We start from the raw sequence: 26,788 nt of genomic DNA, 5'->3' as shown, positions 1-26,788 counted from the left end.
GTGCAATCCCTATCAATTTACCAATGTCATTTTTTTATAGAACTAGAACAAAAAATCTTAAAATTTGTGTGGAGACACAAAAGACCCCGAATAGCCAAAGCAGTCTTGAAGGAAAAAAACAGAGGTGGAGGAATCAGACTCCCTGACTTCATACTATACTACAAAGCTACAGTAATCAAGACAATATGGTACTGGCACAAAAACAGAAACATAGATCAATGGAACAAGATAGAAAGCCCAGAGATAAACCCACACACCTATGGTCAACTAATCTATGACAAAGGAGGCAAGGATATACAAGGGAGAAAATACAGTCTCTTCAATAAGTGGTGCTGGGAAAACTGGACAGTTACATGTAAAAGAATGAAATTAGGACACTCCCTAACACCATACACAAAAATAAACTCAAAATTGATCAGAGGCCTAAACTAAATGTAAGACCGGACACTCTAAAACTCTTAGAGGAAAACATAGGAAGAACACTCTTTGACGTAAATCACAGCAAGACCTTTTTTGATCCACCTCCTAGAGTAATGGAAATAAAAACAAAAATAAATAAATGGGACCTAATGAAACTTCAAAGCTTTTTGCACAGCAAAGGAAACCATAAACAAGACGAAAATACAACCCTCAGAATAGGAGAAAATATTTGCAAACGAATCAACGGACAAAGGATTAATCTCCAAAATATATAAACAGCTCATGCAGCTCAATATTAAAGAAACAAACAACCCAATCCAAAAATTGGCAGAAGACCTAAACAGACATTTCTCCAAAGAAGATATATAGATGGCCAAGAAGCACATGAAAAGCTGCTCAACATCACTAATTATTAGAGAAATGCAAATCAAAACTACAATGAGGTATCACCTCACACCAGTTAGAAGGGGCATCATCAGAAAATGTACAAACAACAAATGCTGGAGAGGGTGTGGAGAAAAGGGAACCCTCTTGTACTGTTGGTGGGAATGTAAATTGATACAGCCACTATGGAGAACAGTATGGAGGGTTCTTAAAAAACTAAAAATAGAATTACCATATGATCCAGCAATCCCACTACTAGGCATATACCCTGAGAAAACCATAATTCAAAAAGACACATGCACCCCAATGTTCATTGCAGCACTATTTACAATAGCCAGGTCATGGAAACAACCTAAGTGCCCATCGACAGATGAATGGATAAAGAAGATGTGGTATATATATACTGTGGAATATTATTCAGCCATAAAAAGGAACAAAATTGGGTCATTTGTTGAGACGTGGATGGATCTAGAGACTGTCACAGAGAGTGAAGCAAGTCAGAAAGAGAAAAACAAATATCGTATATTAACGCATGTATGTGGAACCTAGAAAAATGGTACAGATGAACTGGTTTGCAGGGCAGAAGTTGAGACACAGATATAGAGAACAAACGTATGGAAACCAAGGGGGGAAGCCACGAGGGGGTGGGGGTGTGATGAATTGGGCGATTGGGACTGACATACACTGATGTGTATAAAACTGATGAGTAATAAGAACCTGCTGTATAAAAAAGTAAATAAAATTAAATTAAAAAATTAAAAAAAGAAAGCTTTAAATAGCCTCCTCAAAAAAAAAAAATAAATAAAATAAAATAATTTTATTTCGTATGGAAACTCTGCAATATGAAAGAAAAATATACTGACCAGTCCACACTGCTTATCTACAGTATTTCAAATGCAGTCATGAACTTTAATTCTAGATTTCCAATCTTTTGATTTAAGTTGGGATTAGTATCCCAAATCATGATTATCAATGAGTGAGCTGATAAAACCAAGCTTCTGGCTCTGAAATGTGACCCTATCAGCATCCCTCTCCTAGCCACGCATAGTAGTAAACTATTTCCTCCTCCATACTACTTCTGCATCTTATCCTTACTTCCGCTGTGACGTTATCAATTTATTTGTGTGTGTGGCTACAAAGCATGCAGCAGTATTCAATAAATGTCTGTTGAAGAAAAATAAATCTTTCTTATTCAGTAAAATTATCTCAACAAACCAGACTCATACTTGTACCTGAAGAATAAAAAGATCCTATCAAGAATGTAAAGCCAACTCCAAAGAGTAAGAAAAAGCTTTAAACAACTGTTATCCATTGTATAAACAGACTGATTAAGCCTTCTGCTGGCTGCTAGGATTATAGAAATGTAAGAAAGACCCACAGCCTAGACCAAGTGTTGGCAAACTATAGCCCATGAGCCAAATTAGCCTGCTGTTTTTGCAAATAAAGTTTTATTGGAACACAGCCACAATCACTGTTTACATATTGTGAATTGCTGTTTTCACATTACTACAGCAAAACTGAGCAGCTGTGACATAAGACTGTCTGGTCCATAAACCCTATAACATTTATTATCTGGCCCCGTGCAGAAGAAGTTTGCCAACCCCTGGCCTAGCAGGAATTCAAAGTCCATGCAGATCTGAGAGCCAATGGTTTGAATATCCCTGGGGGAACAAAGGGTGGATGTCATCAAGCTTCCTAGATGAAATGGTTAGCTGAAACTCAAGTGAAGACTGGGAAGCAGCCTGACACACAAGTTAAGAGAGAATGTTTCAGGTAGAGTAAATTATGTGGGAAAAGAGCTGGAGGGAAAAGGATACAGAGCATGTTTCAGTAACTGCAAGAGTTTAGTATTGTTAGAATGTAGTGTACAAAGTGGTGAAAGACAAGGCTGGAGAAAAGGGCATTATAAGCTGCATTTGCCAAGGTGAGGAGTTTGTATTTTTTAAACAAATACATCACTTTATGCTTATACTTGCCAGGAAAATCAAAATCAAACAAACACACACACACATAAAACCCCACCTCTGGAAGAATATACAAGAAACTAATAAAAAGAAGTTACGGAGGGAAAAGGGGTACTGAACATAGGACAGATAAAACTGGGGTCAGAGAGACTTTACTAAATACCTTTTCAAATTTCTTGTTTTTTAAATCACATGAATGCATTATCTATTCTAAAATTACATATTAATAAGTGTGGATTTTGTCATAAAGGAAATATTTAAGGAATTTAAATGAGAAGTGATAAGATTAAACAAGCAAAGTGGATAGATTATTCTGTAGATGCAACACAAAGGAAAGCTGAAAGGAGCAGAGAGTAGTCAGGAAGCTACTGAGAGACCACTGATTACTTAAAGCAAATACATTAACAATGTATTGTGGAGCTTACAACATATGAAGAAGTACAAAATGTATGACAATAGCTCAGAGGATCGAAAAGTAAAAGGAATTATAATATCATAAGATTTTTACATTTTTTAAAAGTGGAATAACATTAATTAGAGGCAAAGTAGGATAAATTAAGGATGAGTACTACAATCTCTACATTAACCATTAAAAATAATAACAATACAAACAGGTTTAAATAAAATGCCAAAAGAGAAAATTAAGTGGAATTTTAAGAAAAAAAATTTTAAAAAGAAAAACTGTGATAAATTAAAAAAAACAGGTAGGAAGAGAGACACAAAGGAACAAAAAGCAGATGGGACAAAATGGAAAGAATTAGCAAACGGTAACATAAACCCAACCATATCAGTAATGACATTAAATATAAATGTACTAAGCCAATTAAAGGACAAAGATTGTCATTCTGGATAAAAAACAAGACCCAACTATATGCTCTTTACAAGAGACACACTTTAAAAATAACAACACTGACAAACTCAAAGAAAAACGAAAGAAAAAGACAAATACTAATTAAACAACAAAAAAAAGCCAGGATAGCTAAAATAGTATCAGAAGACTTCAAGACAAATTATTCCCAGAGCCCAGAGATAAAGAGGGATATTTTATAATGCTAAAAGGACATTGCATAGCAGACAAAACAATCCTACTGATAAAATGTCTGCACCCAATTAACACACTTAAAAATACATAAAGCAAAAATTAACTAAAAGGAAAAAACAGATAAATCCACTGTCATAGGATTAACTACTCACATAGAAAAAGCAGTTACATCAATATTGAGATATAAAACACATCAGAGTAGTTGCCTGTTGGTAAGAGTGGAGGGGAATAAGTAAATTTAAGTAACAGGAATAAGGGGAAAAATTAAAATTGAATTAAACAAAACGAAGCCTTACATAAACTGATGATAGGATTCCATATATTAAAGGTATATGTACCTCAATTCTCTAGATATTAGATGAAAAGGGAAAATTAAGTAACAAATTTATTGGAAAATCCCTAGTATTACAAATTTTTTTCTTACCAGCATCACTGTTAAATTCATAATTCTTCCAAGGTTATCAACGTAATAGACACTGTCTTGATACCATGAATCACAGTGTAGGTAATTATACATTCCAAAAGCATGCATGTGTTCCAGTGTATACTGATCATCTCGAAGTTTTACTTCTGCCACAGCTGAAATATAAGAAAAATAAACAAACATCAAGAGTTCTGCCTCAGATTGTTCTTTTCTGCAGAACGCCAACAAGGCAAAAAAATCACAGAATACTAATTACCAAGGCCTCAGGACAATTCACTACATTTTTCATTTCAAAAACAATTTCTGGGCCCCTACTAGGCACTGTGTGCAGAGGATAAACCGTAAGTAAAACTGACAAGGCGCCTGCCCTTACAGAACTCAGAATAGAGTGGCCAGAGGAGACAGAGCTCTTCATACCACGCTCTTATCCTTTAGGTACCTCTTCCTTGTAATTATAAATAAAAAGAACAGAGAAATCATAAAATTGAAAGATTTCCTGTTTTCTGGGCAAATATTAAGTACACTTTATAAAGTGTGTGCTTTTTAAAATGCTCTACCTCTATCACCTCATTCATTTTTTACCACACATTAAGAAATAAAGAGAATGTTTTTATTATCCCATAAAATAATTATGGTAATAAATGTAAGTGCAAATGGTGACTTCTCTAATGCTATACCACATCTTTCCCAAGAGTAGAGAACAAAACAGTGATCATATCTGGAACAGAAACAAGGTTTCCTATTTAAAGACCAGTGTTTTTTCCACTAGGGCACTGGAAGCTTCCGTAACTTTATTTTACTTTTCTCCAGCTTTATTGAGGTGTAATTGGCGTATGACATTGTATAAGTTTAAGGTACACAACATAATGATTTAATATATGTATTTATTGTGAAATGATTATCAAAATAAGTTTACTTAACACATCCATCACCTCATAGTTACAACTGTTCTTCTCGTTATAAGAACTTTTACGATCTGCTCTTAGCTGCTTCCATAATTTTATGTTTCCTTTTAATTAATTTATTTATTTATTTATTTATTTTATTTTTGGCTGCGTTGGATCTTCATTGCTGCGCACGGGCCTTCTCTAGTTGTGGCAAGCGGGGGCTACTCTTCGTGGCGGTGCACGGGCTTCTCACTGAGGTGGCTTCTCTTGTTGCAGAGCACGGGCTCTAGGCGCGCAGGCCTCAGTAGTTGTGGCATGCGGGCTCAGTAGTCGTGGCGCACGGGCTTAGTTGCTCCGTGGCATGTGGAATCTTCCCGGACCAGGGCTCAAACCCTGGCGGATCCTTAACCACTGCGCCACCAGGGAAGTCCTGCTTCTGTAATTTTAAATCTGCCAAGCATGATCTCTGCCTCCCACTCCTCCTTCCCTTCTATGTAGAGAGACACTTATAGTTCAGGGCTGCCAGTGACCTAGAATTAATTTCTGCTCCAACAGGAAATACGTAAGTAGACTATGCTGGGCCAATATTTCACCTTAATTATGAAACTCACCTTACTGTATTCTGATTGCAAGTATTTTCATCTTTTCTTCCCAAATGCTCACCTGTTCGTACTTCTATTACCTGCCTTGAGTCCTGGCTGACTTACATTTATTCATTCATTTATTCAGCAACTTATTTATTTATTTATTTATTTATTTTTGCGGTACGCGGGCCTCTCACTGTTGTGGCCTCTCCCGTTGCAGAGCACAGGCTCTGGACACGCAGGCTCAGAGGCCATGGCTCACGGGCCCAGCCGCTCCGTGGCATGTGGGATCCTCCCGGACCGGGGCACAAACCTGTGTCCCCTGCATCGGCAGGCGGACTCTCAACCACTGCACCACCAGGGAAGCCCAGCAAATATTTTAATAGGCACAAATGATATAATGATGAGAAAAGAGCACAGAATCTACCTTTTTAACACTTATGATCCGGGGGGAAATGGACGTTAGTCAAATAAATAAATATATAATTAAACTGTAATAAATGTTATAAAGAAACATTATTGGCTACTGTGAGAACAAATAACACTGGAAGCTGATCTACTTGGGGAGGTTAAAGAAGACTAAAAAATTTGAGCCAAGCTACAAAGGACAAGATAGAGTTAACTTAAGAAACATCCCTACACACACACACACACACACACACACACACACACACAACTTATCACAGGCAAAATGAGAGCAGGCCAAAGTAGAAGGAAACACTTGTGTTCAAAAAACTAAAAGTCAGCCAGACTGGCTGAAACACAGAGCAACAAGGAGAGCTGCACAAGGAAAGGCAACAGATGAATAAATCTAGAGAACTGGGCAGAAGCTGGATCACAAAAGGCCTTCCCTTTATTTATCTTTGTGGATAAACTCAATGTAATAAGAGCTCATTTAAGAACTTTTAAGCGGGAGAGTAAAGTCCAGATTTGAATGTATAAAAGGTTACTTATAGGGACTTCCCTGGTGGCGCAATGGTTAAGAATCCGCCTACCAGGGGCTTGCTTCCCTGGTGGCGCAGTGGTTGAGGGTCCGCCTGCCGATGCCGGGGACACGGGTTCGTGCCCTGGTCCGGGAGGATCCCACGTGCCGCGGAGCGGCTGGGCCCGTGAGCCATGGCCGCTGAGCCTGTGCGTCCGGAGCCTGTGCTCCGCAATGGGAGAGGCCACAACAGTGAGAGGCCCGCGTACCACAAATAAATAAATAAATAATAAATAATAAATAAATAAATAACTTGCATCATTCAAAAACACCATTAAGAAAATGAAAAGACAAGCCAGAGACAGGGAGAAAATATTAAAAAAAAAAAAAAAAAAAGAATCCGCCTACCAGTGCAGGGGACACGGGTTCGAGCCCTGGTCCAGGAAGATCCCACATGCCGTGGAGCAACTAAGCCCACGTGCCACAACTACTGAGCCTGTGCTCTAGAGCCCGCGAGCCACAACTACTGAGCCTGCGTGCCACAACTACTGAAGCCCGCATGCCTAGAGCCTGTGCTCTGCAACAAAAGAAGCCACTGCAATTAGAAGCCCACGCGTCACAATGAAGAGTAGCCCCCGCGTGCGGCAACTAGAGAAAGCCCACGCGCAGCAACGAAGACCCAACGCAGCCAAAAATAAATAAATATATATATATATATATATTTTTTTTTTTTTAAAAAGGTTACTTATAACTACCTATGGAAAACAGACCAGAGCAAAAGCAAAAACCCAGGAAGATCCACCAGGAAGCTACTGCAGTCATCCAGGTAAAGGATGATTGAAATTTGGAGACCTATCAGAGGTTAAATCATTATAACTTTGTGATGGATTTGATAGAGGCTGAGGAAATTATTACATGACTCAAGGAAGTGTTTATTTGATAAGGAAGTTAAAAATACATATTCACTGATTAGAAGGGAAACAATCGTTAATTCTTGTTTTTCTAGCACCACTGAGTGGATTAAACTCAATACTGCAGGAAGTGTACGTGGTAACAGAATGGTCCAAAGCAGTAATATTAGGCAATGATACAACAAATACATTTTCTTCATATTTGTACCAAAGACCCCTGACCAAACCTGAACAAGCCAGAGACTTCTTAGCCCTTTGCCTTGGTACAACACCTCGTCTGTAACTGTATTGATTCTGGAAAACCATTATTAGGAAACCAGGAAATAGTCTAAGTCTTAGGTTGCTGCATTCTGACAAGATTAATTTAGGTAGGTTATAAGGACACAAATGAAGGGCACATTACATACTTGCTATTTTGCAAAAGCTGACAGTGCTCAGAAAAAGGCCACCTCTCTGGCCCCAAATGAGAAAGGAAAAGTTATTGCATTTACCATGTTAATCAACTTGAGTATAAAAGGGCAGGCAGAGAAAAATGAAAGGAGAAAAGCAATGTCCAGAATGTGACAGAGGTTAACCACTGATGGGGCTCTTTTGTAAAGCCTAAGGGAGGGGTGGACAGCAGGGAGTCTCCAATCCAGCTTGATCTTTGAAATGACTGAAGAAGAGGAACCTCTTTAACAGAGGCTAGGAAGCCACTGTAGTAAAATATTTTATTAATTAACATTATCTTGCATTAGAAATAAAACAGCTTTGCTGAAAAAGCCTTCTCTCTTATTCTATGAAAAAGAACTTAGGGCCTAACAAGAAGGGAATCTCCCTTAATCTTTACCTAAATTTCTTATAAAACATGCATGGAACCTCAAAAACCTACAGTTTTTCATTCACAAATTATTTATTGAATGTCTACTACGTGCCAGACATGGTGCTTGGCATTGGGCAAATACTGGTAAATAAAACAGACATAATGTCTGTGTCCTAATGGTGCTAACAATGGTCACAGTTACTGCTTCTTGCCCTTTCAAAATACACAATTAGGTTGAACCACATGAAACTGTCAATATTCAACTCTTTTGACACCAACTGAATATGATTCTATCTAATACATAAGCAAAGTACAGTATTTTTTTAAAAGGAGGGGAAGGGGCAAAGAACGTTAACTCACAAAGGTCACTTCTTAGACCATTTATCTTCTAAAAATGATCAGTTAAGTCCTCTGTTCACCTAGTTACTGAGTTTGCTCTTTGCATATAAAGATGTAAAAAAGCAAGAGTACACATTTGTATTAGTTCTGAAGCAAAATATACAGAACAAGGCAGGGCTACACTTAGCAGCATTGCTCCCACTGCTCTTCTATACAATGCTTCTGCACCATAACACACTGATCTGCTTCTCTTCCCCAAATTTTCCTCCAGAAGAGTAGGCATGAATTTTATAGTAAACTTACATAAATAAGTTACATGGCCCTTCTCTCCCTTTATTCCAATTATAGCCTAAACCTTCACCAGCTTTTATTCTCCCTGCCCCGAAGAAACAGCCCAGAGACCACAAAGTGCATTAGAAAAAGCACGAGCTTTAGGGTCAGGTCAGCCACTGATGCCTAAGGTTAGGTTACCTAACTTTCTACCCTGATTCCTCACCTGTAATAAAAGTTAATAATACTTATCCTGTGAAATTAACGACAAGTTTAAATTATGTGAAGTATTTGCTATGTGACACCTAAGAAGAAGATTAAGTGTTCATCTCCCGGTTCCTCTTCTCCCTTCCAAGGCTAATTTTCACAGCTGTTTATGATTTCATTCTCTCCTGCCTCTTCTAGGCCTTTCCTCAGGTTATCTCCTCTCCACTGGCCCCTTCTCCTCCACTTAAATATGCTGAAAACTTCCCCACTCTCAAAACACATGAAAAAGATTTCCTCTTCTTCGCTCTGCACTCAAAGCAGAGCTCTCTCCCACCCTGTACTTCTCAAACTTCTCTAAAAAACAGTCTACACTCCCATTTTCTCATTACCCTCATTAACCCATTTTAATTTTGTTTCTAGCTCTACTACTCTATAAAATTATTTTTCCCTTAAAAATATGCATTGAGCAGCCAAGATGGAATAATAGTAATCAGATTTATCCCTCCCTCAGAAACAACCAGTAAGACAAAATAAAATGAACCAGACAAAATTACATGAAACAATAATTTTCAAGACACAAGACAACAGGCAACAAAGGATAGTGATCATTAAGAGATGAGAAACAAATGAGGTGAGCTCTACTACCGCACCAGCTTAGTGCCATGAGTGAGTTTACAGCCCACAGCACAAAGAGGGGAAAGTGAGGTAGAACCTGACTAACTCCCTGGGTTGAGGAATCTGAGCTGAAAGTCTGGGGAGACCAAGACAGCTACAGTTCATCGGACAAAGTACCAGAGAAGAGAGAGCCATAGAGGGAGAGAACTCCAGAGATCTGCAGAGAGTCTCTCTCAAATATTCAGCAGAGAACTAATGGCATATGTTTGAGGAAACTACCCCAGACCAGGGAAAGAACCATCTGAACGGATTAGAGGGAACAGTGTTGGGTACTCACACAAGGCTAGGAGCTGTCACTGTTCCCACTAGGCAGACCACAGAAAACTCCGAATTCATAGGCAGAGTACACAGAAAAGTCTTATCTCAGTGGTGAGGAATAATCAGCCATAGACTGAGCATTGCTCCAGACAAGGCTAAAAAATCATAAATGCAAGACCTAGTGGAATTAATCTAATTAATCCAAGTAACTCAACTGCATCACAGAACAAAGTTCAAGAAGATTTATAAGGATACAAAAATGTCTTATACCCAATAGGGTAAAATTCACAACTTTTTGCATCCAAAGATTACCAGGCATGCAAAGAGGAAAGAAAACAAAACCCACAATGAGAATACCCAATTGACAGAAGCCAACACATAACTGACACAGAAGTTATAATTAGCAGAACAAAACATTAAAATGTTTTAAAACATTAAACATGAAAATGTTTAATTAAACATTAAATTTAAAAAATTAAAATATTTACTAAAGTACATTCCAAATGTTCAAAATGACAACCAGAGACATGAAAGGTATTAAAAATCATATAAATCAAACTTCTAGAGATGAAAACTACAATATCTAAGATGAAAAATACACTAGATGGGACTAATGACAGAATAGACATTGCAAAAAAAAAAGATTAGTGAAATTAAAGGCATGAAAATAGAAACTATCCAAAATAAAACAGATTTAAGGGACTCCCCTGGTGGTCCAGTGGTTAAGACTCCCATGCTTTCACTGCAGGGGGCACAGCTTCAATCTCTGGTCGGGGAACTAAGATCCGGCATACTGCGCAGCAGGGCCAAAAAAACAAACAAAAAAACCCAAGGGGCTTCCCTGGTGGCGCAGGGGTTGAGAGTCCGCCTGCCGATGCAGGGGACGCGGGTTCGTGACCCGGTCCAGGAAGATCCCACATGCCGCGGAGTGGCTGGGCCCATGAGCCATGGCTGCTGAGCCTGCGCGTCTGGAGCCTGTGCTCCACGACGGGAGAGACCACAACAGTGAGAGGCCCGTGAATCGCAAAAAAAAAAAACCCAAAGAAAGATTAAAAAAAAAAAACACAGAAAAAAATAAAAAGAACATTGATGAGCTGGGGTTAACTTCCAGTAATCTAAAAATGGGTAACTAGATTCCTCAAAGGAGAAAACAAGAGAAAAAAAAAATTGGAAGAAATAATGGCTGAAAACTTTCCAAACTTGATGAAAACTATAAACCCATGCATGGATCTAGGAAGCTCAACAAACCCCAAGCACAAGTATCATGAGGAAAACCACATCAACACACAACATAATCAAATCGCTCTAAACCAATATGAAAGAGAAAAGTCTTAAAAGCAGCCAGAGAAGAAAAAGATATTATGCATAAAAGAACAAAGATAGGCTAACATACAATTCCTCATCAGAAACAATACAAGTAATAAGACAAAGGGTAACATCTTTAAAGTACTGAAAGCAAAAAGCTGTTAACCTAGAATTCTGCACATAGCAAAAATCTTTTGAAAATCAAGGCAAAATAAAAATGTTTTCAGACATACAAAAGCTGAAATATTTCATCACCAGAAGACCCACACTGCAAGAAATATTAAAATTCCTTCAGGCGGAGGAAAATTGTACAGATAAAAATATGGATCTACATAAAGGAATGAAGAGCACCAGAAATGTAAATATATAAGATTTTTTTCTCTACTTTTTACTTCTCTTTAAGAGATAATTAACTATTTAAACAAATATAATAACAATGTATTACAAGTTTATAGTCATATGTAAAAGTAAAATGCACAACAATAGCATAAAGGAGAGAAATGGAAGCATACTTTTGTAAAGTTCTTATACTACACATGAAATAGTACAATATCATTTGAATGCACCATGTAATAAGTTAAAGATGTATACTATAAACCCTAAAATAACAAAACAAAGAGCTATAGCTAATAAGCCAACAAATGTGATAAAAATGGATTCATTTAAAAATACTCAATCCAAAAGAAGGCAGAAAAGCAGGAAACTTCCATTTTCCCAAAGACTAAATGGGACCAACAGACTACCAACAGCAAGAGGAAAGACCCAAACCTAACAAAATCAATAAACACATTAAATGTAAACAGTCTAATCACAAGATTATCAGTTTGAATAAAAAAGACCCAACTATTTTTGCCAAAAAGAAATGTATGTTATCAACACAACATTTTAATCAACCATACTTCAATAAAATAAATTTTAAAAAAAGAAAGAAATGCATGTTAAATACTAAGACACAAATAGGTTAAAAGTAAAAGAATGGAAGTATATATGTATGCACTATGGTAACATTAATTAGAAGAAAGCTGAAGTGACTATTTTACTATCAAACAGGAGAATTCAGGGCAGACTATCACCAAGGATATAAACGTTCTTTCATAATGATAAAGTGGTCAATTTATCAAGAGAACATAATAATCAATAATGTTTATGCAACATAAAATATATGAAGCAAAAACTGACAGGACTGCAAGGAAGAAGAGAAAAAGCCACAATTATAGCCAGAGATTTCAAAATCTCTCTCATGCAACAAGAATAAATTCAAAGTAATTATGCTGAGTAAGAGAAGCCAGACAAAAAAGTACATACTGTGTAATTCTATGTATATAATACTTTAGAAAATACAAACGAATCTACAGTGACAGAGCAGTTGCTGCTTAGGGACTGAGAGGGGAGAGGGAGGAACAGAGGGCCAGTTACAGAAAGGCACAAGGGAACTTTTGGGGATGGTAGCTAAGTTTAATATCTTTTTTTTTTTTTTTTTTTTTTTTTTTTTGCGGTATGCGGGCCTCTCACTGTTGTGGCCTCTCCGTTGCGGAGCACAGGCTCCGGACGCGCAGGTTCAGCGGCCATGGCTCATGGGCCCAGCCACTCCGCGGCATGTGGGATCTTCCCGGACCGGGGCAGGAACCTGTATCCCCTGCATCGGCAGGTGGACTCTCAACCACTGCGTCACCAGGGAAGCCCTAAGTTTAATATCTTGATTGTGGTGATGACTTCATCAGTGTATATGAACACATGTCAAAACTTATCAACCTATACATTTAAATATGTGTAGATTATTGTTATAGCTCAATAAAGCTGTTTAGGTTGTGATATAAAATCTTCTATTATTCATCAGTCATGCTGCAGCTCCAGAGATGAAACACTGAAAAAGACGGATACAGGACCCTCAATACAGAACTAGCAGTCTTAGCAGAGAAAACAGACACCAAATGCTAAAGTGTGATAAAGTCTATGAAGAATCAGGTACTGTGGAAAAGTACAAATTCTAGTTTGTATAGATTCTATAGTATAGATTTTTACTAGATAGTCAAGAAAGGAATCTGAGTAACATGTAAACCAAGATGAAAGAACAGAGTATGAGTTAGCTAGGTGAAATATAGGAGGAAAATATATACATTTACTTAATGAAGAGTCTAGGGAAAAAATATAAGATAAATGTCCAGAGGTGGAACTGCTGGCTCAAAGGGCAGTTACAATTTTATACGAAAGGTTTTTTTTTGCTTAGTTCTTTGAAAAAGAAAAAGACAAAGTGACATTTACTGTTTATGTAGCATAGGGGGTTTCAGAACAACTTAATAACATTTAAGACAAGAGAATAAAAACTCAAAGCTCCAAGCAATTTGAGACCAGACACCACATCTTCATTCTCACATCCCAATTGGGAAGCTTCACACACCACAGGTGCCCACCAACAGTCTGCTAAATTAACATGAACGCCTTAGGTTGGTTATAAAAGAAATCAAACTGTCAGGAGGAGTAGCTCAATCACACCTCACAATATCTCTATAAATGGCAGTTTTTAAAAGAATTAACCTCTTCATCCTCCTCCTCAAGTAATTAATTCTTAATGAAAGCTCCTCATGTGAACTGTTGCAAAGCCTCCAAGCTGGTCTCCCCATCTCCATTCCCCTCATCTTCCAAACCCAATCTCCACAGAGCCTAGGAGTGAACTATTCAATCCCCAAACCTGCCACTTTCCTTCCACACTTAAAACCCTAAATGGCACCTCATCACCTCCACCTGTGCATCCCAAACAGAATCTAAGACCAACACTGGTGAAATGAGGGGCGAAAAAGAACAACTCAGTTTTTCATAAAGTTAATGTATTCAATTAAGAGGACTATTTATTGTGAGATTTTGCTTCCTGCTTTTTTGGTGTCAAAATATCCTTTTGTTTACGAAAGGGTGGGTGAGTACGTGATAGTTCTTAAGAAACACCTGCACTTAGCAAATTAAAAAGTTGGTAAATCAATGACAGCTGAGCTTTATTAAAAAGTTGGTAAATCAATGACAGCTGAGCTTTATGTTTTATTGCAATTGCCCATGGAAAAGCCTGGGAAACACTGACTCACAGGATAAAGTCCAAAAGACAAAACGTGCCCTCACCTAAGTCCTCTCATTTTCCCAGTAGATTTTTTTGCTCAGGCAATACAGCAATAGTGCCCTGCACACAATCTAATTTTTTTCCCTTTGCTCATGCTTCCCATGAATGGAATGACCTCAACAACAACCTCTCTTCTTCATTCACTCAATGTATTGAGTACCCACTATGCCAAGCACAAGAGAAACACCACTGTATCCAGGGAGCTCACAGTCTAGTGCAGGAAACAGATAGCAAACAAATGTAGAGTTATCGATAAAAACTATAAGTACTGCCTTCCAAAGAATGGAATGAAGGAGCCCAAAATCGAAGGCAGGAAGCCTAGTCAGGAAGGTAGTATAGTTCAGGTAAGAGATAACAAGGACTTGGACAAGGGTAGAAGCATGGAGAAGTCAAGAATTGAGTTAACTAGATTTGCTGAGAAACAATAGGGGATAAAAGAGAAGAAATACACCAAAGCTGACTCTCGCATGAGCAATTATGTCAACCTGCACTAGCAGTCCCAATTTTTTATGCCTCCCTGGATCTATTATGCCCTTTGGTTTGAGCTTCCCATATTGACTCTAAGCTTGACTATACGACTTGCTTTGGCCAACGGGACAATAGCACACTTACTGCAATCAGAGCTTGAAAAACTCTTCAAGACAAGACTCTTGGAATAACCCTGTGCCAGCATGCTGAAGGATAAGAGACCATCTGAAATCATCTTAAACCAGCCTACAGCCAGAGAAACCCCAAACATATGAGAAAGTACCGTCATGCCTAAAACCACCTAGCTGACCCGTAGACTTGTAAGCAATAATAACTGCTTACTGTTTTGAGCCACTGAGTTTTGGGGTGGTTTTTTAATGCAAGGCTAACTAACATGGTGGTATCATTCATTTATATGGGGTGGGAGAGAGAAAGGAAGGGAGTGAATAGAAACATCAAGCTCATTTTCTCTTACCCTGATCAACTACGTATTCTTTAAAGCTCAACTTAGATATCAACTTCTTTTGGAAGCTTTCCCAGATGTCCCAGGCTGGTTTGGGAAAGATACTGAAACGTTATCAGTATGTTTTGTACATATTCCTATCACTGCCTTATTGTCTCATAATTATTTGCTTACACTTTTCTTCCTAACTAGACAACAGCATTTTTATGTTACTGGCTGTGTCATATTCATCTTGATTGTATCAGCATGTAACATAAAACAGGCTCTCAATAGAGATTTCTGAACTTATATAATTTATACGTTACATGAATAAACACTTATTTGATTCTATAAAACTTATTAACTCTAGATTATTTCTCAAAGTGTGATCCACTGACAACATGCACCAGAATCAGCAGGGCTGTGTATTAAAAATGCAATCTTTGAGCTCTTTATCATTAACAAAAATGCCATTCTTTACCTTGTAAAAACAAGGATGAATACTCCCGCCACCTACAGATAAACAAAACAAGTAGTGTAAGTGTGGGTACTAAACCAACTTTTCCTCAGATTTACATTCTCGAGATGTAATCTACGATAGAGTCCTTAATCTGATGGCCCGTAGGTAATTGAAAACGCTCCTAACTGCAATGGAGTTTCTCTTCTAAGAACTGGGTCTCGGCCAGAGGAAACAGAAGCAGAAGGTCCTCCAAAGAGGTGTGATTTCTCAACGCACACGTTTACAGAGGATGCTCCAGGAGGAAAGCCTGCCCTGAGCTCTCTCCGCAGCAGGGGCCAGGCCAGGACCGACAGGCGGGCGGAGCCCAGAAAGCACCCGCATGCAGGACCTCGGAGCACGGGCAGCGGAGCCTAGAGCCGGCCCAGGGTCCCGCTACGGCAGAGCCACTCGAAGGCGGCTCCCTCGGGGGTCGGGGATGGGCATCATTCTCCTGAACCAGCCACTCTGGTCCACCCCTGCCCGGCAGGCCGTGAGGAAGGCCACGGTCGCCTGGCTAGCCGGAGTCAGAAAAGAAGAAAGTGCGGGAAGCGTCGAGTTTCGGAAGCCAAAAGGAGAAAGGAAATGAGTGCTAGGGGGCACCGCCGCTACCCACCTGCGTCAAGCTCCAGCTGGTAACAGGGCAGCGGCTCGAGGGAAAGCTTATAACCCTCGAAGCGGGGATCCAACAGAGGTCTCTTCACCCGCAGGGAGCAATTAGCGGCCACCTCCATCGCCTTCCAGGGGCCTAGCGTGAGAATTAATAAAGTTCGGGTTGAAAGGTCCGCGCTTCACGCGTATTACCGTGGCTGCGAGGCGGCGTGGTTCCCATCCCAGAAAACACTGCGGCGTAACACCCCTTCTGGGTAATGTAGTGCCCACGGGGAAGTTGGCTCTGTTGCATATTGGGATATGTAGTTTTCAGGGAACTTAATGCCAGTGCGACAGCAGGATCTGGACTCTCTTACCCAGAGGGCTGAGCGACCAGGAGGCGGCCCGCGCTGGTTAAATTCTCACATTATAGGCAGGGTGGCGAGACCCCGCCCCGGAAATGCGTGTGCTAGCTTTCTGTGTGCTTAGGTGCCCGAGCTACTGAGGGTCTAGGTCCGGGCAGCCGAAGAGTGTGGTAGGTAACGGTCGTCAGCGCAAGGGTCATTTCGTCGCTGGGAAGGGACGGCCCTCGCCCGCGGTGATGGTGGTGAGCTATGCCCGTGGTCCTCAGGGCCGGGACCCGGGCCCAGCCCAGGCTCCTTTCGATGTGCTGTCTTTCGTTAGCTTCCCCGACCCGCGCTCGCGGGCCTGTAGGGCTCTCCGACAGGGCGTGCTACCGGAGTTGGCCTGAAGCCAGTCCTCGCTTTGTTTTCTGGCTCCTCCCCTCCCGCCTCTCCCGCTGTCTCCGCCCTATTCTGTTTTCCCAAAGACTGTCTGAACTGGGAGGGATCCCCTAGCGCCCTTGTTTTACCAGTGAGAAAACTGAGGCCTTTAAGAACTGACTTGTCCAAGGTCACTCTCCGTATTTTGGGGGCCAAGGCAAGATCAAGTTCAGTATTCTGCTAATGGTACGGACTAGACCTTAGTATTATTTTGAAAATGTTAGCCTCCAACTGCAAAAGCAAACATATCCTAGTCCTTTCTCAACCTCTCCTTTTTCCTGTTCCATTAAAAAAAAACAACAACAACTCTGAAAACTCACTGCCAGTCTTGAGTTTTCATAGAGGCGGCGAGGTGGGAGACAACAAAAGTAGTCTCAAGTTGGTGACAGATAAGTGGAGTAACGTTAGCTTATTCCAAGTTTTACAGTTTATCCTCCCTGTCCTTTTTACACCATTTTGGTTGTCCTTTTTTACTGAAAACTGATAATTTTCTAAGTTAGGAATTAATTTGAGATTTGTTTTCTCCTTAACCCAACCAGCAAGCTTTGATAAAGAGCATATACACACACACATACAGCTAGTTTGGCAGTTGTAATTCTGGGTACATACTAGTGGAAAGTAAAGTAAAGCACTTAAGATCCTTACCCAGGAATTTCATTTTTCACAAACTGTGCTTAATCTTCTATTGATATTTAGGTTATATAGCTTCCCCCAAATTTTGAATGCAGTTAACTAAGATGCAGAAATGATTAGCAGTCAGTTATTATGTGCGGTTACGGTATTTTGTGGCTTCTGGGGTCACAGTACCTGAGTTCAAGTCCTGCCTTCACCACTTTTCTATCTCGGTGCCTCAGTTTCCTCATCTGTAAAATACAAACTATGTTAATAGTACTTGCATAAAAGAATAAGATCTGGGAATTAAATGAGATTAAAAACTCAGTGTGTTAGCTCAGTTCCAGGCACATAGGTGTTTAATAAATGTTACAGTAATTGTCATTATCCAAAGACTCATTAATAAAGGGTACATGGGGGAAGAAAATTGTAAGGTCATGATCATGACTTCTTGGGATGCAGTAAATAATATTAGGAGTAAGGACCTTGTTAACACATTGTTGAAATTTATCACCCCTTCAGTTGATAGACAGAATGTTAAATGTGTTGAGGTGCTTGAGAGGATTTAGAAGAAAATGCTTTGTAAGTGTTCTATATCTGAAAATACATGTTGATGTTCAGGTTAGCAAGATGAACAAAGATGCGCAGATGAGAGCAGCAATTAACCAAAAGTTGATAGAAACTGGAGAAAGAGAACGGTAAGTAATCGATTGTGTTAATTAATTACATTTAACATCTTTAAATTACAGTTATAAGAATCTAAAAAGTAACAAAACTGATGTCAGTGGAAATAATTACAGAAAATTGAGATTATCAAAAGCAATTCCTAATATCTGTTAAGAATGCTTAGGTCTGTTCAATATTGCAAGATTTGGAGGGAAGTGGATCACGTACAAAGATGAACAGGAAATGACTCTCTCTCAAAAAATGTCTAATCTAATGGAGAAGAAAAATACATACCCAGATAACTACAATTGAAGATAAAATGTTACCCACTTTTTAACAGGGAGACAACATGATGGAACCAGTTTCAGTTACCAAGCCCTCTTAACCCCAGAGCAATGTGTGCTATTCCTACTCTCCGAAACATTCTTCTTCCTTCCCCCCATCTTTAACTAATTCTACCTCATTATCAGGTCTTAATTTAAGTTTCATCTCTTCTAGAAATCTGTTAACTCCCAAATACCTTGTTCCATCATAGTATTTAATCACTTTGTATTATAATCACCTCCTTTGCTAGTTTGTATCAATAGAATCTGAGTTCCTTGACAGCAGAAATACTACTGTATACCGAGCGTCATGCCTAGCACATAATTGGCCATTTAAATATTTGAAGAATAAATAGGTTTGGAAGTACAGAGGAGAGTCTAAGGAATCAAAAAAAGCTTCCAGGAGCAGGGTGATAAATTGTATGAGAGAAATATATATAAGGAACAAGAGGGATCTCTCAGTTCTACCTGGGGATTAAGGTAATCAGTAAAGCTCTCACAAAATAGTAGAAGTGGTACTTCAGCTGGGTAAGAAGGATTAGCAGTTCCCCAGCCCGGTAAAGGAGAAAGGACAGTCTAGGCAGATGGAACCGAATATGCAAAGTCAAAGAGATTTGTTACAATATGATAATATTCTGGGGGACTGTGCAGTTAAAATGTGAAAGACAGTGGACAGGAGAAATGTGGCTTTTGTGTAATCAGAAATCTTTCCATTAACTGATAAGAAACTGAACTCAGTAACTGGCTCAGCCAATTTCTGTATAAGATCGTGTGACTAAAAGTCTAGGGCTTGGAGGTGCTTCAGGCACCACTGGGTCCAGGCACTCAAAAACTGTTGCCAAGAACATGTCTGTCTTTCTGTCTCTCATCTCTGCTTTCCTCTCTGTTGGCTTTATTCTCAAGAAGGCACTACCCACAAGGTGGCAGAAATTAGCAGTTCAAAATTTACATCTCTCCAACTGAGACTACCGTTCTAGTAGTTTCAGCAAAGGACCTAGCTAGATTACCATCCTACTTAGGTAATAGGCCATTCATAATCAGCGTTGCCTAGGTCACATTTCCATTGCTAGAGCCCTACCCGGATTTCTTACACCGAGAGTTGTGGAGTGTTTTTACTGTCAAAGAAATGGCAGGAAAATAGGTGGTAGTTTGCAAAAACATCTGTTGTTGACTTTATCCTTGGGTGGTGGGAGTCATTAAAAAATTCTAAGAAGGGGACTAACTAGATCATATTTGCACTTTAGGAATGTTATTTTGGCAGTATGGAGGATAGACTTGAAGGGCTAGATATAAATTGCAGAAGATGATAGGTTAAAAGTGGAAAACAGCAAAAATGGAAAGGAGAACTTACAGGTTTTTTTTTTTTTTAAAGTAAAATCAACAACCCTTGACATGAGGAATGAGGACGAGGAAAGCCTCTAGAACAGTGCCTTGGGAAACTGAGAGGATAGTATTGCCAATAATGGGTATAGGGTATTATGTATTACTGTTTTTTTATCTGTTTTCATTCATGCAGCTTAAAGTTACTGAGTTTCTACCTTATGCCATGTCCTGTTAAGGTGCTGGAGATACAGTAGTGAACAAAATGAAGCCTGTTCTTTTACACAGCTTACATTCTAATGGGAGGAGACAGAAAACAAATGTGTAGTATGTCAGATGGTGATGAGTTCTAGAAGAAAAATAAAGTAGAGAATAATCAGGTGTGTTATTTTGGATAAGAAAAAAAAGTAGGCTTCACTGAGATCAAAAGAATATGAGGGAGTGAGGGGACTCCAAAGAGCCATGGTCCTGACACAGGAGCTTTCCTGGCATTTTTTTTCCTTGTGTACCTTGTGGGACCTTAGTTCCCCGACCAGGGATGGAACCGAGGCTCCAGCAGTGAAAGCGCCAAGTCTTAACCACTGAACAGCCAGGGAGTTCCCTTGCCTGGCATTTTGAGGAACCCATGGAAACTAATAAGACTAAGTCAGCTGGGTGAAGGAGAGAAACAATAAAGTCAGAGGCATTGCTTTGGAGGGGGCAGACCATGCAGGGTCATTTAGGTTGTAGTAAAGACTTGAAATTGTATTCTGAGTAAATTGGGAAGCCACTGGAGGGTTTTGAGCAGTGAGAGGAGAAGGACGTGTACAAGGGAAGTAGCAGGGGGACGAGTTAGGAGGCTTTGGCAACAGTCCAGTCAAGAGAAGATGGTGGGTCTTCCCTGGTGGCGCAGTGGTTGGGAGTCCGCCTGCCGATGCAGGGGACGCGGGTTCGTGCCCCGGTCCGGGAGGATCCCACGTGCCGCAGAGCGGCTGGGCCCGTGAGCCATGGCCGCTGAGCCTGCGTCCGGAGCCTGTGCTCCGCGGCGAGAGAGGCCACAGCAGTGAGAGGCCCGCGTACCGCAAAAAAAATAATAGTAATAAATAAATAAAAATAAAATAAAAATTGCTGAGTGAAGGATGCTGCCACGGTTTCTAGCCTGAGGATCCAGAAGAATGGAGTTGCCAGTCTGACAAGGAGAACAGCTTGAGATGGAAGAGAAGCAAGAGTTGGGTTTTGTCCCTGTTACGGTTAAATGACTTAAACATCTAGATGGAAATGTCACATAGTGGATGTTAGGAATACTGAAAAAGAAGCAGTTTGGTTTGGGACTTGACATGTTTAAGCTGAGAAATGAGGTGATTTAAGTTGAAGACTGAGGTTTTATAAGACTAGGTATTGCAAAAGGATAAAATATTTTATTGCACCCATGATGCCATTAGTTGTAATACACACCAATATTTTTTTAACCTTTAAGAATAAAGAAAATACTGCCAATTAAATTATGATAGGCATGCCAATTACTGAATTGTTAAAATGTGGGAAAACACAGTCTTAGAATTAATGAAATACCATAGTTAATGTGTAAATTAGGAGGATAATGAGAAAAAGGGAGGGGCAAGTCTATGAGGTTAGATATAGGGGCAATAAGAGAGCTAATGGGTAAGAATTTGTAGTTAAAGAATGGATTTTGGAGTTTGAAGATTTCAAAAGTACAGCTGCTTCAAACTCAACTAATACCCTTCTGAAGTTGTACAAAACCCACAATATTCCTGTTGGTGGAGGGAAGTAGAAAGTGTGTAAGAAGGCCAGAGAGTAGGGTTTCTTAAGAAGAATTGTACCCCATCCACTTCATTGAATTTTACTGATGACGAAAATGAGGCCCAGCATTTAAATGACTTGCATAAGATCAAAGAACTTTTTAGTGGTAGAACCAAGATTAGGCCATGGTTAAAGTTTTATAACTGGAAGGTGGGATTTTTAATTGAACAGTTGAAGCTTTGCTTCAAACATTCCTATCTAAGATATTGTACACTGTTGTAGTTTAATTTGGAAACACTTCTTTTTCAACAGCCTCAAAGAGTTGCTGAGAGCTAAATTAATTGAATGTGGCTGGAAGGATCAGTTGAAGGCACACTGTAAAGGTAATCTGTTTCATTTAGAAGATAAGCTAATTCCACAGCTCTCAACTATGTTGGTTTGGAATTCATTAGAAAAATTATAGTCAGCATTTTAAGATATATTGAGTGCTCGAGCATAATTTTAAACAAATAGAAAATTGAATCTTGTTGGTAATAGATTACCTCCTCTCAGTGATAATATGTAGACCTATTCCTTAATTTTTAGAAATTTTCTTTGTGTTTCTCTTAAAACAAGTGAGACAAGATTTCCTCTGGCATGGAATATGGAATCCCACCTTTTTTGCTGTGCCTACTCAAAGTGAAACATTAATTATTCCTAGTCTGTTTTTCTTAACACATTGAGCACTTTACAGTTGGCAGACTTACAGGAATTATATCTCCTATCTTTAACAGTGTTATTTTTGAAAAAAATCATCTATAAAAGCTCTTAGAAAATTACATGTATTTTTAAAATTATAAAATGGGAGCTTGTTAAATTGCAATTAGGTATTGATGATTATGCCATTAGATAAATTACACGTGTCACTAAGATAAGCCTTCCTTTCTGGCTCAGCTTTTGGGTATGCTGGAATTCTGGATATTTATAATGAATTCTCGTATTGGTTTCTACAAATGATAATAGAAACTATTTATATCATTAACCGGAAGAAGGCAATGTGCCAAATTAATAAAAGCATAGACTTTGAGGTCATACAGACCTTCACTGGTAAGACTAGAGCTGGATTTCAAGTTGTGTTTGAATGAGTTATTTAATCTTTAAGCCTCACTTGCCTCACCTCTGAGGTGGGAAAAACGCCCAGCCTGTCAGCTTATCATGAATATTAAATGATGCAAAGCACCCAGCACATAATAGGGGTCCAATAAGTGTAAACTCCTTTCTCCTTCTTTTGGCCCAGCCTAGAGAAGAGAAAGGAGCAAAGGAGTTGTTCTATATTTTAATTTGGGGCTGTGAAATTACAAGTTAGACGTAAATTACAGTTTTTTTCCCCTCCATACATTCAAGAGCTGATATGATTATCATGAAATAAGATCTGTGCAGTTGTAAGTTTCCAGTTTTTTATAAATATTAGATTTGAATTTACAGTTCAGATTCATTCTAAGTGTTATAATTATTTGTTTTATGTTTTTGATCTGGTGAATACATACTGTGTTTAAGGTTGAACTAAACCTTCATTAGAAAAGAAAAAAAGAAGTGTCCTCTTTTTTTTTTTTTAAAGACCAGTCTGTACTCTAAAAACATGATCTTAACCCTTCCTCTATGAAAATCTTTCTTACAGATAATGATTTTAAATGATATGATTTGTTTTTTGCTTTTGCATAAGAGGTAATTAAAGAAAAAGGACTAGAACACGTTACTGTTGATGACTTGGTGGCTGAAATCACACCAAAAGGCAGAGGTAAGGAATGAATACAAATTGTGTGAAAGGAAATGTGGGCTAAGACATGATTTTTTTTTTCTCTTTTGCTGGTGCAGCTTTTCTTTCGTTTTACAAGGAAAAGCACCCTTTCCAAAATTATGTGGGTACTTGCATCTCCTCTTTGGGAAGAATTATAGTTGCCTCACCAACTTTTATGCATGGTCTTGAGTAACAAGCAAGTAAGAGGTGTAAAACATTTTTGCACTGTTAAAACAGTACACAAATGTAAGTTGATGTGGTTGTTAGAACAGATCATTTTTAAAATACAGGATTTTGTAGAGGCAAATATTACCTGAAGCTAGGATTTGTAAACTTTAGCCTGATATTTAATAATCAGAGTTTTACACCAGCCCCCGAGTCATTGCTCTCTTTCCTTATTAAAAATAAACAAAAATGTCTTCTTGAATGTCTGATTAAGAATTTGGTAGCTCCATAACTTCATGGTCAGGGTAATTCATATTTAAGACTCACACTTCAACTACCTTCTTAATTTCTCCCTTTAATACCTTGTTTAGAGAAGCCAAAGGAAAGAGAGGAAGTAGTATATTAACAAACTATTAACAAAATATTTATATGTAATAAATATTAAGTCAGGAATTACATCATATAATTAAGTGTAACGAGATTATTTTCATTTCATTTGAGGAAGTCAGTGGGGGGAGGGAGAGTTGTATTATAAGTGGAAGCAGGTAAATTAGATGACCCGTTAGTTGTTTCCTCACACAGAAATAGTAAAAAGAATTTAAGTGTGAAAAGTAAATGATTTTAAAATTATTACTAGGGAATACTAGTCCCCTGAACTGCTACCATGTGGAAGGAGCTACAACGTCTCATGGTCCTTTCCAGCCATCTTTGTAGGGCTGTTTACAGCTAAACAACATGACTTTTTTGGTCAATCATGTCTCAGGAAAAGGAGGGGGAAAAAGCAGCATTTATTGTTCTCCCCATGGATTTATGTTTTAAAATAAATTTCTATAATTTCTTTTTCTACTTCTGTAATTTATGCTTAATCTGTTAACATTTAAGAACTTAATCTGTTAACAGGGTAGAAATCATCCTTTGCTTCTCCTTCAATACTTGTGTGTTGGACATTTCAGTCCCTTGTAGCTCCCTTGCTAGAGAATGAGCAAAAAAGAAAAGAGAAGTAAAAATAAATATTTTCTTTTATTTTCATAGTGTTCTTTTTATTGTCAAGAGGAGTATTTGTTTTTATTTTTTAAATTAACATACAGTAAAATTGACCCTTTTTTAGTGTCAGTTCTATGAACTTTATACACATGTATAGATTCACTCTAAAAAACTCCCTCAAGCTGTTCCTTCATAGTCACACCACATCTGTAACCCCAAGGCAGCTGATCTGTTCTCCATCACCATAATTTTGATTAAAAGTATATTTAACATACATAGTGATCACATTTGCAGTGACTTGAATTAATTATGTAGTCTTTATTTCTAGGCAGGCTTACAGTAAATTTATAAAGAGGAAAATCTGTATAGTTAATTTCTTATTGTCGTTATTTTTAGTAGCCAAAAAGGGGGAAAATAGTGTAGATGTATTTATTGACATTTGATATTAATTTAAATTTCAAAGAGCAGGGCTTTTTTTCCTTTTTTTTTTTTTGCCATGCCACACAGCTTGCAGGATCTCTGTTTCCCAACCAGGGATTGAACCCAGGCCACACAACAGTGAAAGCCTAGGATCCTAGCCACTAGGCCACCAGAGAACTCCCATTTTCCCATTTTTAGTTTAATATTCTGAGTAGATAATACAGTTACATGGTTCAAAATTTTAAAAATAAGCCTATAACAAATAGAGCTACTGTTGAAGCTTTTGCATCTTTGCTCATTCAAGTATATGCATTTATTTCAATACAGTATTGCCAAATTACCTTCCCCAAAATGTTTTGTCAGTTTATTCTCCCACCAGCTAATATGAGAGGGCCAGTTTTCCCTCAGTCTTGCCAATACATACATTATTGACCTTTGGATTTTAGCCAATCTCATTGGTAAAACATGCTATCTGAATGTGGTTTTAATTTTCATTTCTGTTGTGAGGTTAAACTCCTTTTACATTCAAGAACTATATGCCTCTCCTTTTCTTCATCTCCTTTGCTCATTTTTCTGTAAACCTGCTGATCTTTTTCATATCAAATTGAAGAAATTGTGTAGTAGAGAGATTAGCAGTGTTTTCTCAGTTTTTGTTTTTGTTTTGGTTTATGGTGATTATGACCAAGCTTATTAAGTTGTTGCATTTGAATCAAATTCATCAATCTTTTATAGCCTCTGTTTAAAAAAGGCCTTTTCTATTCCTAGTTTAAAGAATTTTCACATATGCAATATATTTTTAGGTATTGGATAATTCATTCAAATAATGAATTGCAAATATACTTTATTTTCTCAAATGTCTTTATTTTTTTATTGAAGCATAAGGGTTCCTTTTGAAATTATTTTGTTGGTAGTCCTGAATAAAATACCAAATCTCAAATTGACATATATTAATTGGGATCTTCTTTACTCTTATGTTTTTATTTTTATATTTCAGCCCTGGTACCTGACAGTGTAAAGAAGGAGCTCCTACAAAGAATAAGAACATTCCTTGCTCAGCATGCCAGCCTTTAAGATTGAATTAGATTGTGTTGTTTTGTGGTTTTATTTCTGAAAGTAAAACTTGCCATAAATTAGGAATTGATTTCCCAAAATAAAATCCTTTTTTGTATGATGGTATACAGTTTTCAGTAATGATGTATACAATTGTATTGATTTTTTTCCCTAAATGTGTTATTTTAATAAATATCTCATGAATGAGTTTGAAGTTTCCTTGGATTTTGGAATAAATGGGACTTTATTAATAATTCATCAGATTTGTTAAGAGAAAAAGTCAAGCAGTGAATATAGTTTAAGTGTTAAGTATGTAAATGTTAAGTAAGCAAATCTCTGTAATAACAATTGAGGAGAGGTAAGCAGCCTCTTCTGATTGTTTGGATGTAGTCTATGCTTTTTTTGAATTCCTATAATATTTTATAATATATGTCCCACCTTGTACTACAGAT

General features: G+C 38.3%; 2 protein-coding genes across 3 annotated transcripts in view; one reads left to right on the top strand and one right to left on the bottom strand.

The window, feature by feature from the left end:
- NUDCD1 (NudC domain containing 1) overlaps positions 1-16,760 on the bottom strand; it is an 86,208-nt gene extending 69,448 nt beyond the window's left edge. Inside the window, exons 1-2 of the mRNA XM_082600714.1 lie at positions 16,523-16,760; positions 4,235-4,389 (exon numbers count right to left, since the gene is read on the bottom strand). Of these exons, the coding sequence (XP_082456840.1) occupies positions 4,235-4,389; positions 16,523-16,640 (273 nt within the window). The 5' untranslated portion in view covers positions 16,641-16,760. The remainder of the gene's footprint in view (positions 1-4,234; positions 4,390-16,522) is intronic.
- A 179-nt stretch (positions 16,761-16,939) lies between these two features.
- ENY2 (ENY2 transcription and export complex 2 subunit) lies at positions 16,940-26,544 on the top strand. 2 transcript variants are annotated; one of them, XM_082600827.1, is made up of 5 exons: positions 16,940-17,032; positions 18,513-18,589; positions 22,253-22,323; positions 23,643-23,717; positions 26,281-26,544. In XM_082600827.1, exons 2-5 carry the CDS (start codon positions 18,522-18,524, stop codon positions 26,355-26,357), a joined length of 291 nt encoding a protein of 96 aa, XP_082456953.1. In that variant the 5' UTR covers positions 16,940-17,032; positions 18,513-18,521; the 3' UTR covers positions 26,358-26,544. The 2 variants fall into 2 exon arrangements, with proteins under 2 accessions (XP_082456953.1, XP_082456952.1); XM_082600826.1 differs by having other exon boundaries at positions 16,947-17,104.
- The last annotated feature ends 244 nt before the right edge of the window (positions 26,545-26,788 follow it).

The sequence above is a fragment of the Mesoplodon mirus genome (assembly GCF_964341445.2).
Source record: "Mesoplodon mirus genome assembly, chromosome: 16".
NCBI lineage: Eukaryota > Metazoa > Chordata > Mammalia > Artiodactyla > Ziphiidae > Mesoplodon > Mesoplodon mirus.
The sequence above is the reverse complement of the archived record's forward strand: the minus strand, read 5'-3'. Positions and strand labels throughout refer to the sequence as shown.